General features: G+C 37.0%; 3 protein-coding genes across 10 annotated transcripts in view; 2 read left to right on the forward strand and 1 right to left on the reverse strand.

The window, feature by feature from the left end:
* Positions 1–12,319, reverse strand: part of LOC306846653 (rho GTPase-activating protein 12-like) — a 35,820-nt gene extending 23,501 nt beyond the window's left edge. For 3 of the 8 annotated variants that reach the window (XM_079380176.1, XM_079380174.1, XM_079380172.1), the window contains exons 1-2: positions 12,112–12,269; positions 8,718–9,417 (exon numbers count right to left, since the gene is read on the reverse strand). In XM_079380176.1, coding sequence (XP_079236302.1) covers positions 8,718–9,347 — 630 coding nt within the window. In that variant the 5' untranslated portion in view covers positions 9,348–9,417; positions 12,112–12,269. Of the gene's footprint in view, positions 1–8,717; positions 9,418–10,825; positions 10,888–12,111 lie in introns of all 8 variants that reach the window. The other 5 variants (XM_079380175.1, XM_079380173.1, XM_079380178.1 and 2 more) reach the window with 4 other exon arrangements.
* Positions 12,320–13,166: 847 nt separating this feature from the next.
* LOC306845786 (E3 ubiquitin-protein ligase TRIM16-like) lies at positions 13,167–15,937 on the forward strand (the record flags this gene model as incomplete). Its single annotated transcript, XM_079378769.1, has 6 exons — positions 13,167–13,748; positions 14,080–14,175; positions 14,385–14,618; positions 14,746–14,911; positions 15,093–15,152; positions 15,369–15,937. Coding segments are annotated over 6 exons (1,707 nt in total), but the record flags the coding sequence as incomplete, so codon positions are not given.
* A 1,225-nt stretch (positions 15,938–17,162) lies between these two features.
* LOC306846659 (tripartite motif-containing protein 16-like) lies at positions 17,163–20,156 on the forward strand. The gene is made up of 6 exons (XM_079380193.1): positions 17,163–17,985; positions 18,314–18,409; positions 18,620–18,853; positions 18,972–19,131; positions 19,267–19,326; positions 19,417–20,156. The coding sequence occupies exons 1-6, from the start codon at positions 17,395–17,397 to the stop codon at positions 19,950–19,952; spliced, it is 1,677 nt and encodes a 558-aa protein (XP_079236319.1). The 5' UTR covers positions 17,163–17,394; the 3' UTR covers positions 19,953–20,156.
* Positions 20,157–21,078: the final 922 nt, after the last annotated feature.

Here is a 21,078-nt window from a genome sequence, read left to right on the forward strand (position 1 = left end):
GAAAAATGTAGATTTTAACAGGTTTTCTTTGGCCAAATTTAGTAATGCTTCTTCCGCACGTTCAGTTGAGAATTAGAGTCTTTGGAACAATGCAGAGACTTAATAAAAATATGTTTTTTAAAATAGACATAGGCAGAATCCTGGGAACTTTATCGTCATGAAATTATATACTGGGATATAATTTTGTCAATTTTGTGTGCTACCTGGGTCACGGTATCGGAGAGGACCCTGCATGGCATGTACCTTACAATCGTGTTAGAGCGCTACACACGGTTTAATATATGGGCTAAAAATAGAAATATATAAAAGTTGTAATCTGATACAGGCAAGCTGGTTCCTGAATCACTGAGGGTGCTTCTGAAATCAGTGACTGTACTCTAGCCTTAATATACATTCTGACATATTTTTGCCCTGTTAATTACTGCCGCATTTATATGCAGATATCACTCCCGAAACATTGCAGCGTGCAGCTGTCACTGGTCCAACAGCATCATGAAAAACAAAACTTATTCAAATTCTGAATGGATTAGCCAAGAAAGCGCGCAAAGCGCTCTGCGCTCCCTATAATAATTATAAAACTGTCCTTAATTTCAGTTTATCGAGATCTCACAAAAATCTGTTATAATCAATGAACATCTACACTGCACAATGAATCTCTTATTTACATAATGTTACACTTTGTTTGTTATAATGAGAGACTGCTGGGGCCTGTTTCATAAAACAAGTTTACCAAATAAACCGGGCTTATTTCAGTTAGTTATTTTGAACCAAATCAGCTAACAATAAGTGAGACTAACTGAAATAATCCTGGCTTATTTAGTAAACTTGTTTTATGAAACAGGCCCCCGATTGTGCAGCACTGAACAAAACTGTGTCTTGGAGTTGATTCTAACTTAAAAGCATGGCCACTCAGGAAATCAACAGAAAATGTCAGTCATCCTATTTCTAGCTTTAACCAAAGTCCCTTTGCTTTAACTGGCCTTCTGTTGCTTTTTCATTTCATTCCCTCTAGCACTCCCGTAGAACTTGCCCAGGATACAGATATTTGCAAATAAATATGTAATGTTTATTATATACGTTTTTAGGCGTGAAAAATTATTAAGATCATAAAAATATTGAAGCTAAAGGTTTTCATAAAGCAGTTATGGTAGTAGCGCGAGAGGGCGCTAGTGTCTGTATAGAGACGTTAAAAAAGGTAGAAATTAAACTTAGTATTTAGCCCAGAGGTGGGTAGTAACGAGTTACATTTACTTCGTTACATTTACTTGAGTAAATTTTTTGAGTAACTAATACTTTTAGAGTATATTTTAAAATGGGTACTTTTACTCTTACTCAAGTATATTTTTAGAGAAAAAACTGTACTTTTACTTCGTTACTGTGGGCGACTCTCCTCTCGTTACTGTATCTTAATGCAATACAAATACAAATACAATACAAAATGCTTCAGTTTATTCCAAACGCGCCGTCTACTTTTCTCTGGGCAATGAGCGATGCCCATTCGCGAATGATTCATTCTTTTGAGTCGATTCTATTTAAAGGCTTTATCAAACCAGTTGGCAAACCAGTGAATCGGTTCGCGAATCAGTTTGAATGATTCGTTCAGTTCCCTGCCGCACGCGCTGAGCCTCTGAAGCGGTTCTCACTCAGATAACAGAGAGTTTAAGAACATCAAGAGCGCTGAAGACGTGGCTTTGGATCTACAGTCAGTTGAAAGCAAATCTGCAAAGGCTTGTTTGCTAGAGCTATATAAAGATCTTTTATTAGATGAACACCGCGTGTGCTGTCTACTGTTCCACAGGTATAGGCCACGATACATTACCAGTTTGTTGTTACATTAAATACAATGTATAATTTATACATTAAATAAGCTGTCACAGAGTATGAAATAAACACCCGCGGAACCCGCGTTAGCTCTGCGCAGCGGCGCGCGGCCTGTTCTAGACACAATTAATATTCATATTTTTACAATATTTACGCTTGCAAAAATATAGGCTACATTTGTTTACATTTTGCAGAACAGAAGATCCGTCAATATGCATTTGTTTCGTTATGTTCAGAGCAGTCATGTGAGGCGTTTTCAGAGGTTTCAGTGTCAGAGGTTATAGGATAATACATAATTAATTTACTTTAAAATATAATTTAATTCAGTGATGCAAATCAGAATTTTCATCAGCTGTTACTCCAGTTTTCGGAGTCATATGATCCTTCAGAAATCATTATAATATATCGATTTATTACCAGTGTTGGAAACAGTTTGGCTGCTTAATATTTTTTGGAACCTTCAGTATTCTTTGATGAATAGAAAGCTAAAAAGAGCAGCACTGATAATAAATCAACATGATTTCTGAAGGATTATGTGACTGAAGACTGGGGTAAAGGCTGATGAAAATTCTAATTTGCATCACTGAAATAAATTACATTATTATATATATATATTAGGGCCGGGACTTTAACGCGTTAATTTAGATTAATTAATTACACAAAAATAACGCGTTAATTTTTTTTAACGCATTTTAATCGCACTTATTTTTGCACCGCGGAACGTCACTGGATGAGTTTCGGCGGACCGATTATACTGGAGCACCAACTAGCGTTCAGAATTCCAAGAACGCAAAGAACGGACTTGTGTTCTCGTGGAGACCGGTCTTGCCAGGCTTCCTTGGAAGAACGAACTCGGAAGGACGCGAGAACACAGAACGCACACTTATGAGAGTAGGCCCTTTTCACATGACGTCACTCAACGTCCGTTTTGAGTCGAAGCAGGGTATTTTTACTTCCGCCCGCATAGTAAAGCGCTATCGCTACCAGTATGGAGTTCAACCAGACACTTATACGTCTGCCACAAATACGATTAAAGGGTGACTGCAGCTTTCTACTCTCGTCCTCATTCAAGACGAGGCGTCTGGCATCTCAAATGAACTTACCGAATACCTATCAGCGAGATTTGCCGCTTGAAGTCGAGGGAGGAGTTATGAACGGAGAAGTTGTACTTTATGATTTCCGCGACTCTTGCGCAGTGTTTGCTGTCTTTATTTCTGTTAGATATATTTGTCAAATACGTTTTAGATATTTGCATGTGGTAACAGAAAGACTATACATTCAATAATTTATGTACTGCTTAATACAGCGTCTGTGTGTACAAGAATATTCAACATAAGCCTGTACTATTTAAATATCAATAAAATGGGGTCTATATTTTTCCACTTTATTTTGATAAACATGACACAATTTAATTAATAAATAAATAAATGTGTCATTCTATGGACATGTCCATTTTTCTGTCCCTAGCCTTTACAGAAATATTACACTTGAATATATAAAAATAATTATTTTTATTTTACAATGAAACAATGTTATTTGAACAGTTACACCTTCTTGAGCCATCAATGTGGCAATATTTGTTTTTAAATTAATTATAAAGAATTCCAAGCACCACAAAACTGCTTGTAACTTACTGCATTCCTGCTTAACTGGCCGCATAGTCTCAGCATAAGAAACGGCCAATGAACAATAAATATTACAAAATGTCATAACTTATTAAAACATTTCATACTATTATAGATATTACTTTCATATAATTGTATTGTTTTATTTTACAGCGTTATATGTTTTATTGTTAAGATTCATTTTAATATGCCAATAAAAATGCAGACTTTCTCCGGGTCTTATAACTTTATTAAAATTAACCAAAACAAAACGATAAATGTTTACTTTCAACTTGAAGAGCCGTTAAGTATTTGTGAGAGCGACTTTAAAGCTTACAGGCTTCCGTACACTGGCCACCCACAGCGTTTTCTGGGATTTCTAACGGCTCGATTCTCTCAAGTCTGCACTCGATGCATCCTCAGTTTCAAGAACATATGCGGGCACTTTCATGCATCCTCTGTACTTGCGTTCCTGAGAATTGGAACTGAACTTCGACGGTTAATGATGGCGTAGAACGAGAACACAAGGACGCAAGATCGCTGAAGAACGCATATTGAGAAACAGCCAAAAACAAACCACAGTGAACATGGACAAAGAAGCTGATGAGACCGCTTTGGTTGGCCCTGTGGATGGGAAATTTAAAAATCCATATAAAAAAACTTACTTCTCACTGTTCTCAGGTCAAATATTTATATGCGATTAAAATGCGATTAATTTCGATTAATTAATTACAAAGCCTCTAATTAATTAGATTAATTTTTTTAATCGAGTCCCGGCCCTAATATATATATATATATATTAGACTTGTAGTCAAGACCGCCTAAACCGAGACCAAGACACTACCAAGACCAGAAGGTATCGAGACCAAGACAAGACCAAGACCAAGACAGACCATGTCAAGACCAAGACCAAGTCGAGACCAAGACCGATACCAAGTCGAGACCGGAGAAAAAAAAAACAGACTAGTGTTGAAGCTACGCAATAACTTGTATGAACAGCAGCATACTAGGGTTTACATTCAATACATATTAGACGGTATTACTTCAACTACAGGCAGAGCAATACAGAGACAGACCATGTCATGTGTGTGACTGAGCTCACTGTAAATGTTTTTTCAGACTGGGTGAGATCAACTATGTGTAGCAATTGTATGACGGCTGTTACTGCACTATTAGAGGATTGAGACTCCCTTAACTTTTGTATACTGTTGAGGACTGACATTACTGTTACTGACTGGTTCATCTGACAAAACATCAAACACCCCCAACACCATCTTGCTCCTCCAACAACTGTCTAAAGAATGAGAAATATGTAACCAATTGAAATTATACTTAATGTGTAGATGAAATTGTAACATCAAATTAAAGATACACAATTATAAACTTGGATTAGGCCTAATGTTTGACAGTCAATGTCATATGTCAATGTCAATGGCTGTCGCAAAAAAATAAAATAAATAAATAAATACATGCATGTGATTGGTTGCATTTGATTTGAAGGGCGCAAAATATTAATGTTGCATTATCAAACGTTGTGTTGTCGTGGATACCAAAGATTCTAGAGCGTGTAGTTTTTTTTTTTTTTGAGCGTGTAGCAGTGATGCGCGGGTAAATAAACAACCCAATCCGTATATCATTCGTCCATTCGTTTTTTGATTTAGTATTGAAAGAAGAAACATGAGAAAACGGCTTTTGGAAAAGTGTGAAAGCCCTTAGTAGCGCAAACTGTTCTTTTTCTGAATGCTGATATAGTGTTATGTAATATAGGCTTGATTTATTCATTTATTTCGTTTCATTTTCTTAATTAAGATGCTGCATGTGTTTATCCAGTCTAATCGAAGTGTGCGGCTCTCCCCCCTTTCCCAACAAAAATCCCACCCCCTCTCAGAAAATACATAAAACTGACATTACTGAGCTATATGCGCTTAAAAGTAACCTATTCAAATTATACAATGGCATTGCTCAGTTCAACGTGTTGGGAAATCGGGAATTTTGTCCCACGTCCGCATTTATTCAACAGTTAGTTGAATATAAATACTAGAACTATATAAATTACAAAGGTTTAATTGGCATCTTTATTTCAAACGACCCTGACCGACCGCGACCCGAATATCATTAAAAATATTTTTGGATGACTCGTAACCGCGGGTGACCGCGGGCACCCGCTCATTTTGGATCAACCCGCGCATCACTGGCGTGTAAATCCCCGACCACTATGACGGTCTAAGACAGCGAGACTTGACAAGACCGAGAGGTCCGAGACCAAGACCAAAGACCGTCAAGGCCGTGACAAGACCGAGACCACGTAAAAGTGGTCTCGAGACCGGTCTCGAGACATACATCACTAATATATATATATATATATATATATATATATATATATATATATTTTGAACGGCAGTGTGTGTGTGTGTGTGTGTGTGTGTATACACATACACATTACATAAATGTAATCTATACATCTAAATAAAAATAGACTATATTCAGTACCTATATGATCCAAAGTAACTAGTAACTAACTACTTGAGTAGTTTTTTTATCCGATACTTTTTTACTCTTACTCAAGTAACTATTCAGACTATTACTTTTACTTTTACTTGAGTAAATATTTCTAGAAGTACTTTTACTTTTACTTGAGTACAGTTTTTGAGTACTCTACCCACCTCTGATTTAGCCTATATACATGAAAAAAAAAGTCATATTTTTATGATATTTAATGAAATCTGAATTTTGAATAATGAAAATCTGTTTGTGCTTGCTTATTTTATTCATCAGTGTTTGAACCATTAAAGAAGAAACCGCATTTTCCGTATTTCATTTCTGGGTTAAAAAACAAAAAATTAATGGACGCAAAAGTCCACTGACCCCTGGGGCATGCTCCACATGGACTTTTTTTTAAATATATATTTGTTTTACATGCTCATTTGTAGATACTTCCAGGTATTTTTAAAAATATTTTGTATTACCTTATATGTACAAAACTGTAATTTTACACCAAAAATAAACAAACATCTTTTTGCAACATTTTGTAAAAATCAAGATTGAATATATTTGGTCAAAATCCCATGTTATAAAAGATGAAGTGCTATGCAGGTTATTTAAGGCAATATTGGATAATTATACTTAAAATATAAAATGTTTGCCCTCTCTCTCTTCACCATTCCCACATCTCAGACCTCAATTACATAAAATATTACCCTTTTTAGATAGTTTAGTAAAGAGTAAAGAAAAAAAATACTATACAAAACTTGCTAGCAGTTGCGAAGTGGTTATCAGTCTTACTTTTCCAATACAAATAAGATCAGTCTAGCTTTCATAACTGAATAAAAATAGTTATGACCAGTCTGCAATCAGCCCCAGTTCACAAGTACCCTTGTAACACCCAAGACTGATCTGGTCTGCAGAAAGCCAAGTCCTGATCCCAGCTGAACACCTCTGGTGTGACTTTAAATGCAGATCTTGAGCCAAAAACTCATCACCAAACACCAATGACTTGTACATAAAGGTACAGTCATTTTAGACACGTCCAAAACTGTTGCAACAGAGATGGAAATACACTTTTTAAATACATGAATTATGTTTCCATCTTTGTTGCTACAGTTTTGTTAGTGCCTTTTTCTGTTCTAAAGAAGGGGGTGTCCCAACACTTTTGTCCTTATAGTGTCAAGTCATTGGTGTTTGGTGATGAGTTTTTGGCTGAAGGTCTGCATATAAAGTCACACCAGAGGAGTTCAGCTGGGATTATTACTTGGCTTTCTGCAGACCAGTCAAGTTCTTCCACACTGACCAAATCAATCATGTCTTTTTGAACTGTGCCTTATACACAGAGGCACTGTCATGTTAGAATAGAAAAGGGTCCTGTCCAAACTGTTGCTATAAAATTAGAAGCACACAATTCCCTAGAATATCATTATATGCTTTAACATTAAGATTTGTACTCATAGAAATTACTAAAGTAGTCAAACATGTTCATAAGAAGGGGGTGACCCAATACGTTTGGCAATATAGTGTATGTTTTGGGATTCTCTGATGAATATAAAGTTTAAAAGAACAGCATTTATTTAAAAGGTCTTTACTGTCACTTCTTATCAGTTGAATGCATCCTTGTCAATTAGAAGTTTTTCAAACGATAGTGTATCTGTGTGAGTAAGCATTAAAAACAAAGCATTCACGGCACGCCATCCTACACATGCCATGATGACACAACAGCAAATATTTGCCGTTTAGCAGAAATGCTGTGATGACACAGCAGAAAGATAAGACAGAAAAACAGTGGGAGGAGAAGATAAAAATAAGAGCTTCAGGGAAAGGAGGGAGTGTGACAGAGAGAGAAGAGAATGAAAGAGAGCAATGACTTAAAAAACAAACAAACTGAAGAGTAACTATGGCAAAACAAGAGTCCAATACAGTATCCTACAAGAATGTGTTTGTCTATGTGATTGTGTGTATCAAACAGATCGTAAGTGTGTACGCTTTTCTTAAATCTCTTTTTAAAAAACAGAAAATTTGTAAAATAAACTAAACCTAAATTTGTAAGATTTTTTAGGCCAAAATTAATTTTCTTCATCCAGTTTATTGTTCATTGTCTACTATAAATATGCCATGCATGGGCCTTATTTCCCCTGAAAGGGGAAACACTGAGCCTCCCAAGCACCAATAAAACATTTTCCACCATTAAAACAAATTCCATAAAAAATGCCATTGCACCATTAAAACAAATTCCTTGTGTGTTTGCGCACACTTGGCGAATAAAGCGGATTCTGATTCAGAGCGACCTGCTAAGATCCATCAGTCACCTTCCAGATCAACTAATAGCGAGAGTTTAGAGCGCAGCTACTGTAGCAGGCTGAGCCAGATGGTGTTCAGCCAGTGTGCATGGGAAAATAAATTTAAATTTGGTTGCGGAGTTGCAGAAATGCAAGCAAAAATTTGAAAACTTGACAAAATACACAGACAGACAACGGGTTAAATTTTTTTTTTTTAAAGTGTAAACATTGACAGTACTTTTACGAAATGGAAAAATTTGTATTGTGAGTATTTGTCTTTTAATTGAGACACTAAAATTGTGGAGCTTCTTCTCAACAGCCAAGTTAAAGTAATTTTTTTGCTTCACGTTAACTCTTTACAGTCAAGCCCGAGATAAAAAAGTAAGATATTGAGTGATAGGGTGTGATGAGTGTAAAGAGCGTTCGCAAACAAGCTTTTTTTTTTTTTAATTCTGCTAGGTGACACCAATAGCACAGAAACTGAATAACTTCACCTTTAACGAGTGGGTTTACAAGTGATTCTCACCTGCAGGTTATCGGTTGAACCGCTGCTGAGATCATCCCCGGATTCTGAATCATTTCGGTTCTTATTCAGGCCACCTCCCTCTCTGGCAAACTCTTCATGAATTGCATATTTTTCCAGTCCTCGACTGCTCTTCTCTAGCTCTTTATCTTTCTCCCCAACTACTTTGCGACTTGGGGACCCAGCTCTGGAACGAGGAAGTGAGCCAGGTGAAGTGTTCATTTGTGTGGGGGGGACCAGCGCCGTCGGGCTGCCCGGGCTGCCTTTGTCATCCCTGGGCGGCAGTAAAGCACTGCCGGAGGGAGAGGGACACGGGCTCTTTTTATTGTCATCTGGCCGCTGAATATCCAGGCCAGATGGTCGAATGGGTCCGGTCCCTCCTCGGCCTGCTGCACTGAGGGGTTTAGGAGGGGGCATCAGAGCCCGTCGCACCTCCCGCACATACTGTGCTGGGACATAGAAGGGCTTACTGGCCTCATCCTTGCGCACCTGCCACCAGTCTTCATTGGCCTTCTTCACAAGCAGGTAACTTTCCCCCTGTTTAATGGTGATCAAGCTGTCTTTGGATTTATATTCGTAGTCATACTCCACCTCTATGAACGTGTGACCTGGAGCCACTGTGCGGTCTGCCATTGCTGTCAGAGGTCAAAGGTCAATAGCAGGAGTAGAGCATGGTGAGGTCTGTTGGTTGATATGGAATCAGCTAAAGGAGAAAGAGAGAGATATTTTATAAGAAATATCAATGAATGATAACTGCATTGAATTTTTCTGAGATTGCAAAGTCAAGGCAGTGTTGCGGCAAATGACTGCAGATTAACTAATAAATGGTTGGCCATGCAATGTCATTCGGTTTCCTCTTTGATTCAGAAAAAAAAGATAATAATAATTAAATTGAAAAAATACAATTAACTTAAAAATCAAAAATGTAATCAAATTTATGCTGTTGATTTTACAACCAAAAACATTGTCACTTCCTGGAATGTGATGTCATTAAACTGGCTTGTTAATTTAATTGATAATAAAGACTAATAAAATGGAAAGCAATACTGAAAAAAAAAAAAAAATCTTTCACCTAAACAACTACTCTCATGACCGTCTGAATGACCTCTTTTCTATATAAACCTGCAAATTTAGCCTCTAATTTCTCATCTTCTCATTTTAACACAGTATTGTGTGTAATGTGCACAAACACAAACATGAAGCAAAATCTCCTTCCTGCGAGTTCAAAACATGCACCACTATGGAGAAACCGGGATTTTGAAACAGAAAAATTTGCTTCAGGGTACAGTATATAAACTTCAGCACACAGCAAACATCCACACTCAGGTGTCTTTGACTTGAAGGGTTAGTTCACCCAAAATTGAAAATTCTGTCATTAATTACTCACCCTTAGAGGGTCTGAGAGCTCTCAGATTCCATCAAAAATATCTTAATTTGTGTTCCGAAGATGAACAGAGGTCTTATGAATTTGGAACAACATGAGGGTGAGTAATTAATGACAGAATTTTCATTTTTGGGTGAACTATCCCTTTGAGCAACTCATCCTGACTGAGACACAATTATGAGGTCACGTAAATTATACAAAGCAGATTCAGTGGCCTTTTTTTTTTTTTTTTTTTTTTTACAGGTGACAACTTTAAACACACACCATATACATTCAACTATGCCAAACATGACAATATTACACAAAACAAAACATAACCATGTTAATAAATCTAGATTCAGTTCTCCATGTGCTTATGCTGAAATAATGGAAATGTTTATGTTTTTATTAATGTTAATGGTTGGTAACATACTTGTTTATTGAGTTTACATAGAATTTCCCTTCAGCACCAGACACTAAACAGGACATGGCACATTTAATGTCATATTTTAAAGGAAATGCTGATTGGCAATAACCAACTGTAAATGCCAAATTGATTTTATGTTTAGAAAAAAATCAAAAAAGTATAATAAATCTCTAAATAAAATCCGCGGAACTGTCTTTGAACAACTGATTGTCATTCCGTCCTTATAACTAAAGCACAGCATCAAAGGAAATCTCTGATACCCCATGCTGGCATGCTGCTTAACCAGAGACAGCTGAACTCAGCAACTAAACACTGGCTTACCTAACACAAGCCTGATCCAATGAGTGATGACATCAGGAAGAGTAAACCCTGCGGTGAAGTGTCTGAGAATGGGATTTTAGCATGCAGAGAGATAAAAGAAAAGAAAGAGGAAAAGAAAAGGTTCCTCCATTTTTGACCAATGAATTTCTGTGACTTTTTCCAAGACTTTTTAGTAATTCATGATTACTGTATCTTTATATAAAATTTTATAAGGAAACAATAATTCTCAAACACAATTTCTAACCAATAAAATAACTAGACAAATGTATAATCCCTACACATGAGACACTAACAATTTTGTTAATTTCCACATGACTTTTCCAAGTTTCCCATGACCTTGGGAAACCTGGAGAAAGATCAAAGCTTTCTTTCATGTTTTTGGACTAGAATACCAACCAAGTTTCATTCACAAGGTATTTTTATGTCATGGGAAAACTTTTAATGAATGGCAAGAATGTCAGTGAGCACAAAGCCAGTGCTTCAGTTAATCGAATAAATAACACAAAAATTCACAAAAAGTTTAAAAAGACAATGTAAGAGCAAAGCATGTGACAGACGCTCCACCCAAACACACACACACCTCATTATCTCAAACACAATCACTCACATACTGTCCTCCTGTCAACATGACAATTGAAAGTGCTGTTATATAGATTTTAATCCAGGATTTAAACTCTGTAAGGACATTTAAATTCAGCGTTAAACTGCATGGCAGTACATATAAACTGACAATTATCATTTCCCCCTATATGTGACATAAAATTAGTAATTTCCTTGTCATTTTACCTCCGTTTATGACATAAATCTGTATCATTATGTCATATACACACTTCAAACAATGACACATCAATGCCAAATGTCACGAAATTAGCTTTCCCTGTCAAACATAATCAAACTGACAAAACATAATACGAAAAAAAAATATCATCTATTAACGTTACCAAAAAAAAAATATATATATATAAGTTATATAAAAACAGGCTAAAGGGAAGATCTTTAATCTGAGGTGGAATCCCTTCCCTCAGGTGAGGGGCACACTTTAAAATTCACCTGTGTGACAGATTAACATCTCAAATTAAACTTTCAATTATAATTTTCTCAGCAAATTCAGCGTTAAAGTCTGTATACATGGTTATTTCCGCTGGGAAGAGGTGAGTAGACCTGAGGAAACAGGTTCGCTCTCATTCCTACCTGCTAACCAGCTAACACGTTTACAAAATCCGTAAAACCCGATTAAACACCTATAACTGTTTCTATTTCCACAGGTTACCGACAGATGAACGTACCTGACGAGATATTCCAGGTGTTTCGTTGGCTAGGGCTAAAGAAACATGACCAGTTTGGCGTTGATGGGTCTTGCTGGACAGTTGAGCGTCGAAGTTCCTTGTTCCTGAGCCGCGGCGCGAGCGAACTCCTCCAGCACGCTCGCGCCCACTTTCCCCACATACGCGCTCCTGACGGGCCGGTGCCTGTGTGAATTTCACTTGGATTGTGAAGGGCCGTGTGACGGTAAACTGACGCCACCGTGAGGCTATAGATGAAAAACCTCACATAAGTATCATTAATAAACTGGGAATTCAAAAAGTGCTCTCCAAAATAATTTTACTCGTCATTTTCATTGCATTTGATGCCAATTTATCTAAACAGTGGCGTTTATTTAAAAAAGAAAAAAAGTAAAATCTAAATTTTAAATTTCATAGGTTCTAAATTATAAAAAGATTGATATATTGTTCAAAATTAAGACAGGATGTATTTGGACACTGTCTGGCCGTCAGATGTTAGTAGAACATGTTCATATTAATGTAATGAACTATCTGTTGTTCTGCTAGGGCACTTCCTCATTCCAGATCTTGAGGGGAAATTACTTCATACACACACCAAAAAATAAAAAACTTACCAATATCTGGATGACTAGTGCTAAATAAAACTACATATAGGCCTATCATAATACAAAGAACAAAAGATAGAATAGAGACCAAAAAACGATGCAATATAACAACACAAACATCCCAGAATTGGTGTTTGTGAGTAATTTTAAATATGCAATAATACATTTTGTAATTAATAGTTAAAACTTTATTAAATGAAGTGCAGAGAATCTGTAGTATAACCAGTACATTAATTGAGGTTCTTCTTCACAGACTGCTCAAAATAATCTAAAAGAGCAAAGGTTGCTCATACATTTCCCCGTTTGAACTTTATTCCATCCGGCACACCTACCTTTACTGTCATAAAATACTAATCTATTTTCTTCCTGCTCAGGTTGGCAGTGAAATTTTGTCTCATGTTTCTTTGTGCTTTACTGTTTCTGTTGGTGAACTACTGTGTCTGTGTTCAGTAAAATGGCGGAATTAGTGTTGTTTTGGCTCCGGATGAGTTCAGCTGTTCAATCTGTCTGGATTTACTGAAGGATCCAGTGACCCTTACCTGTGGACACAGTTACTGTATGAACTGTATTACAGGCTGCTGGGATCAGAAGGGAGTCTACAGCTGTCCTCAGTGCAGACAGACCATCACTCCAAGACCTGTTTTAGGTAAAAACACCATGCTGGCTGAAGTGGTGGAGAAACTCAAGAAGACAAAACTACAGGATGTTAGTCCTGCTCAGTGTTACTCTGGATCTGGAGATGTAGGGTGTGATGTCTGTACTGGGGACAAAAACAAAGCCATCAAGTCCTGTCTGGACTGTCTGAACTCTTATTGTCAAAATCATCTTGAACAACATCAGACTTTCTTTAGAGGGAAGAGACACAATCTAATGGAAGCCACTGGACGACTGCATGAGATGATCTGCCCTCAACATGAGAAACTGCTGGAGATTTTCTGTCGTACTGATCAGCAGTGTATATGTTATATGTGTTTGGTAGATGAACACAAAAACCACGAGACTGTGTCAGCTTCAGCAGAGAGGCCTGAGAAACAGGTATGAACTGATATTAGAATTCCAATGCAAATATTAATATAATATCAACTGCAGTGTGATAAATCTGAAAATATATTATCCTGAAGGGTTTTATTTATCATGCAGTACCATGTGTTTTCTAGTAAACATCCACAACTCTGAAAATTAGGATAATATTTAACTAACATCTAATTAATAATGGCTGATGTCAAAAGATTTGTAACAATAACTTCAATACACTTAAACTGATTTGTAAGATTAACAATTAAAAAAATAAACTCAAATGTATTTTAAGTTTAAAAGTTATTAGATTAAAAACACATATACTGAACAACAAAAACTAACCCAACAGAGAAAGTTGGAGGAAATGCAGGGAAAATACCAGCAGAGAATCCAGGAGAGACAGAAGGAGCTCGATGAGCTGAGAGAGGCTGTAGAGTCTCACAAGGTGAGTTTTGATCAGAAGAACAACTGCTGGCTGCTGAAGAGCTGTTTGAGACTCAGTTAGGACTCTCTTCCAGTCAGTCAGTGAGGAGCCAGTGCTGGAGCTCTTTCAGTCCCACTGGTCCCACTGTGGGGAACAGGCTGTGTGAGGCAGCAGTAAGAGCTGAGTGAATGGACTGATTCTGATGCTTCTCTCTCTGTGTGTCCTAACAGCGCTCTGCACAGGCAGCAGTGGAGGACAGTGAGAGGATCTTTACTGATCTGATCCACTCCATTGAGAGAAGCCGCTCTGAGGTGACACAGCTGATCAGAGATCAGGAAAAGGCTGCAGTGAGTAGAGCTGAAGAACAACTGAAGCGACTGGAGCAGGAGATTGAAGATCTGAGGAAGAGAAACGCTGAGCTGGAACAGCTTCCACACACAGACGATCACATCCACTTCCTCCAGGTAACAGAGATCTGATGAACAGGACAGTGGTCTTTAGGAAGGGAAGAGCATGTACAGATATTGTGTTTCTATCAAATGTTTTTGTGTTTTTAGCTGGTGTTTCTCTTGTGTCTTTGTGTCTGTGTAGAGTTTCCAGTCTCTTTCTGTTCCTCCTGGTCCTGGAACTACAGACTCAGCCAGCATCACTGTCAGTTCTCGTCTCTTTTTTAATGATGTTGGTAAATCTGTTTCTCATCTGAGAGAGAAACTGGAGCATATCTGCAGAGAGGAGATAGAAATGATATGTGGTAAACGTAAGTACTGGATCGTTCATGTACTCTCAGAATTAAGTTTAAGTTTAAGTTTCATTATATTTACAAATATAATGTAAATATGTAAAGATAACAAAGATGAATATAGAATAGTTACATGTACTGTATGTACATTACAGTATGTACAATTATGATCTCTGTACTTTAATTTGTTATTCCATAGTAACATTCATTGAGATATTTTCGTCTTCTGAGCCCAAGACCAGAGAGGAGTTTCTGCAATGTAAGTTAATATACAATACACACACATGCATTTTTTACACAATGTAAAACTAGATTTACCCTCTGATAATCAGAATTATCTAACTTGCAATCAAAACCTTTTTAATACCTCAATGTTAATATATGTTTAAAACAATAATATCCAGAAGTTGTTGTAGGCTATATTAATATTTAAATGTATATTTCCTTATGCAGATTATGTGTTAATTTCCTTCAGATTCACATCAATTCACTCAGGATATAAATACGGTGAATAAAAACATTTGTCTGTCTGAAGGGAACAGAGTGATTACATATACTGACAAAGTCCAGCCGTATCCTGATCATCCAGACAGATTTGATGGTCTTTCTCAGGTGTTGTGTAGAGAGAGTGTGTGTGGACGCTGTTACTGGGAGGTGGAGTGGAGTGGTGGGGTGAGTATATCAGTGTCATATAAGAGCATCAGTAAAAAGGGTTGGGGAAATGAGTCTGGATTTGGGCATAACAATCAGTCCTGGTGTTTGTACTGCTCTGACTCCAGCTGCTCATTCTGGTACAGTAACAAACAGACTGAACTCCCTGAGGTCTCCAGCTCCTCTAGAATAGGAGTGTATGTGGATCTCAGTGCAGGAACTCTGTCTTTCTTCAGTGTCTCTGACACAATGACCCTCATTCACAGAGTCCAGACCACATTCACTCAGCCTCTCTGTCCAGGTTTTAGAATGTATCCATTATTTGGATCACACATTTCAAAAGTCAAACTGTGTGAATTGAACTGTATTTATGGTACAAAGAATCATGTTTGAGGTCAATGGTAAATCAGTATCAGTGAAATGTTGATTTGGAGTATGAAATCAATACACTATCTGAACTCCTGTCAGTGAAATAACATGAGATTTTGTTAGTGTGTAAATCATAGTTTAGTCACATTAATGTTTATAAAGACAGACTAGAACAAAAAGATAATGTGGAAATATTATCATCGACACCAATAGTAGAAATAATACTTGCTATGTGGATATAATTGACTTACTTGCTTAATGTAAATAAAAAAAATAGAAGCATGAGAGGCATTTTGGTGTGTTTCTGTCAATCATATATTAATACGTATATTCATTGAGTGTATTTAGAACTTCCTCTTTCTCTTAAAATATTGAACATTTATTAAACAACAGTGGGTTCAACAGTGACACAGAGTCATTTACTTGAATGAAAATAGAGGTTTTGCAGAAATAATTTTGACAGTTGAGTCTCAAATTGTTGCTTCTGTCACTGCAACTTTGGATCTTCTCATTTTGCCTCAACAGGTTTATAGTAAGCCATTAATCATTTATTTTAACCACAGTGACTTTGACCAGTCACAGACAAGGTCAATCCTGCTCTGTTGGCCTGCCATTAAGAGTACTTATTTAGAGCTCAATGGTAACACATTCCTCTTCCACACTTCACCCTAAACCCACTGGTTGTTCATACTCTACCTGGACATGATTTTAGAATAGACATATATATGTATGAATGCGTGTATGTACCAAGAGCTTCTTAAAAACCACAATAAATTCCTTGTGTGTTTGCGCACACTTGGCGAATAAAGCTGATTCTGATTTATATATAAGTGTGTGTCTGTTTCATTCTTCTTTCGTAACTTTCACTGGTACTCTACCAAATATTCTGAATGCTTTTAAAACTCTTTCTAACTGACAAGACAAGAAATACTGTGATGAGACAAGAATTTAAAATGTATCATGGACATTATTTAATAAAGTTATCACATGCAACTGTTATAAAAGTAAGAAACTATGCTACAATTATTTATTTGTACATTAAATATAATTTTATAAATTGTCACGAGACATATGTAATAATACAATAAAATGATTAACAGACTTGTTGTAGGGACAGTTAGTAAAGAGTCAGAGGAAATATTTTGAGAGTCAACATTAGTATTTGTGGTCAGTAGAGGGCAGCAGAGCGTTACATTGCAACGTTACATAAGAGATCAACTTTTTACACAAACATACTTTCAACAGAAACATTTTCAACAGAAACAAGTTGAAACATCTCACCAGCTCTCTCTCTCTCTCTCTCTCTCTCTCCTGCTTTCCCTCTCTTCTTCCCTCTCTTGGCCACTCCTATTTCAGTTCAGCGAAAGTGAAACTGTTCACTACTTCCTTCGTAGTCTGGGTGTGGGATTCAGCAGTTTTGTGTGTGTTTTTTTCTATTTCTACGGGTTATACCGTGTGTGTGTTATAGTTTGTGCAGTAAAATGGCAGTCTCTAATGTTTCTTTGGCTCAGGATGAGTTCAGCTGTTCAATCTGTTTGGATCTACTGAAAGATCCAGTGACCATTCCCTGTGGACACAGTTACTGTATGAGCTGTATTACAAGCTGCTTGGATCAGGATGATAAGAAGGGGGTCTACAGCTGTCCTCAGTGCAGACAGACCTTCACTCCAAGACCTGTTTTAGGTAAAAACACCATGCTGGCTGAAGTGGTGGAGAAACTCAAGAAGACAAAACTACAAGATGTTCGTCCTGCTCAGTGTTACTCTGGATCTGGAGATGTAGGGTGTGACGTCTGTACTGGGGACAAAAACAAAGCCATCAAGTCCTGTCTGGTGTGTCTGAACTCTTACTGTCAAAATCATCTTGAACAACATGAGAATCTCTTCAAAGGTAAGAGACACAATCTAATGGACGCCACTGGGCGACTGCAGGAGATGATCTGCCCTCAACATGATAAACTCCTGGAGATTTACTGTCTCACTGATGAACACTGTATATGTTATCTGTGTACAATGGATGAACACAAAAACCATGAGACTGTATCAGCTGCAGCAGAGAGGACTGAGAAACAGGTATGAATGGATACTCTAAAGCAAACATAATTGCAGCATGATGAATTATTATAATTGTTATTATAAATGTTTTATATATATACAGATATATTTGATATATATGTATATATTTTTGTTTTGTTTACCATGCACTATGGGAAATGAATATAAAGTAAAATCTAAATAATAGTGTCTCATATCAGAAAAGCAGTTATATACTAACACTTAAATTCTTAAATTGATTTGTAAGATTAACAAACAAAATAAATACAATCATTTTTAAAAATCCATTTACGTTTTCAAACTCATTGGTTAGATACATATGCTGAACAACAAACTTTCCCAACAGAGGCAGCTGAAAGAGACACAGAGAAAATTCCGCCAGAGAATCCAGGAGAGACAGAAGGAGCTCGATGAGCTGAGAGAGGCTGTAGAGTCTCACAAGGTGAGTTTTGATCAGAAGAACAACTGCTGGCTGCTGAAGAGCTGTTTGAGACTCAGTTAGGACTCTCCTCCAGTCAGTCAGTGAGGAGCCAGTGCTGGAGCTCTTTCAGTCCCACTGAAGCCCACTGTGGGGAACAGGCTGTGTGAGGCAGCAGTAAGAGCTGAGTGAATGGACTGATTCTGATGCTTCTCTCTCTGTGTGTCCTAACAGCACTCTGCACAGGCAGCAGTGGAGGACAGTGAGAGGATCTTTACTGATCTGATCCGCTCCATTGAGAGAAGCCGCTCTGAGGTGACACAGCTGATCAGAGATCAGGAAAAGGCTGCAGTGAGTAGAACTGAAGAACAACTGAAGCGACTGGAGCAGGAGATCGAAGGTCTGAGGAGGAGAAATGATGAGCTGGAGCAGCTTTCACACACAGACGATCACATCCATTTTCTCCAGGTAACTGATCTGATGAACAGGACAGTGTTCTTTAGGAAGGGAAGAGCGTGTTGTACAGAGATTGTGTTTCTATCAAATGTTTGTGTCTTTAGCTGGTGTTTCTCTTTTGTCTGTGTAGAGTTTCCAGTCTCTCTCTGTTCCTCCTGGATCTACAGACTCACCCAGCATCACTGTCAGTTCTCGTCTCTCTTATGATGATGTTAGCAAATCTGTGTCTCATCTGAGAGAGAAATTCGAGCATTTCTGCAGAGAGGAGATAGAAAAAATATCTGATATGGGTAATGCACTGGATCATTCATTTAATATGTCAAGCATCATGCAAAAACCATTCATGCATAAAATATATATGGAATTACATAAATATGTTCTCTTTTCTTTAATATAAAACTTATAGTTTCTGTTGGTTTTTATAGTAAAATACATCGAGTCTATACCCACCCCTGAACCCAAGAAAAGGGAGGAGTTTATACAGTGTAAGTAAAAATGGCAACATACACACACACATTGCCATCTGATGGCAATAATCAGATTTAGAAGCAGCTTATGTGTTTTATCTCTTTCAGATTTCCGTCGGTTCACGCTGGATGAGAACACAGCGAATACATACCTTTGTTTGTCTGAGGAGAACAGAATGATTACTGAAACTAACACGGACCAGTCATATCCTGATCATCCAGACAGATTTGATAGTTTGACTCAGGTGTTGTGTAGAGAGAGAGTGTGTGGACGCTGTTACTGGGAGGTTGAGTGGAGTGGGAGAGGAGTGTGTATATCAGTGTCATATAAGAGCATCAGCAGGAAGGGACGGGGTGATGAATGTGCATTTGGATATAATGATCAGTCCTGGAGTTTATATAGCTTTCCCTCCAGTTACTGCAACTACTCATTCTGTCACAACTACACAGAGACTGAGCTTCCTCAGGTCTCCAGCTCCTCTAGAATAGGAGTGTATGTGGATCACAGTGCAGGAACTCTCTCCTTCTACAGCGTCTCTGACACAAGGACCCTCATTCACAGAGTCCAGACCACATTCACTCAGCCTCTCTATGCTGGGTTTAGAGTTTATGGATCAGTGGAACTGTGTGATATCACAAAATAGATGATACAAAGTCATATAGTGCAGCATGTGATATTATCATTAAAACTAATAGTAAAAAACTCATCACATTAAGGTAATAATGTTTGTAATGTAAGGATGAAAGATAACAACAATCTTTTTTGTAACCATGTAACAATGGCACACTTAATATTTCATATTGTCACGAATGTACGCTGTAAATAAAAATATTAGAGAACAAAAGGCCATCGTGTCATTTATTTATGCCTTTGGAATCTGAATATGCATTTGGATATAATCATCACAGTTATGAATTAACAACCTTGCAGTTGGTGATGTTGCTGTTTATTCTGTTTATGTATCAATGATGGAATGAAAACAGATGGAAGTGTGATCAACTTCAACAAACATAAAAGCAGAAAAGTTTAGCTTCTTTACTACATTTTTACTGAAGAGAAGGGGCAAATGACTTAAGATAGGCAGGCCTTGTAAAAAGTAAGAAATGTTATAGATATTATAGAGATACTAAATGATTGGAAGTTTCTCCATGACCACACCCTCTCCTGGGTCTTTAAAGATGGCTAAATTTAATTTAGTGAAATATTTTACATCCTTATGGAAATATGATTATATTTTGTAATTTTCATTTAAATCTGAATAATTTTCAAATTGTTTGTCATAAAGCAACATCTCAGGAAAATGTTATGGGTTTTCAAATTCAAATATGACTTCCTGTTATGAAACAGGACATCATTTCATACATGTCCACTGTAGAGGACACAGGACTAAAATTATGTTTATTATGCATTTTGGGAGACATAACAATTGAATAGGAAAATAAATTATATATCTATTTTGTTATGAATTATTAGATATTATGAAAATCTGGTCATTTATTACTCCCATTATGACAATTGTTTTTTCAACATGCTGTCCCAACAGCAACACATTAATATGCAAATTAGATACAGTATAGATACACTGTGTTTAATGGGAAAACCAGTTTATGGACACACATTTACACACATATTGCATAAAACAAAATTGTATATCAAATCATTTTGTTATATATTTTATAACATAGTTGAGAATCATCCTTAAACAAAGCTTAGAAATAAAAAATCCTGAAACCTAAAAATATATTGGTGAAGTGATTTAAAAAAAAAAA

Source organism: Barbus barbus (genome assembly GCF_936440315.1).
Source record: "Barbus barbus genome assembly, chromosome: 26".
Lineage (NCBI taxonomy): Eukaryota > Metazoa > Chordata > Actinopteri > Cypriniformes > Cyprinidae > Barbus > Barbus barbus.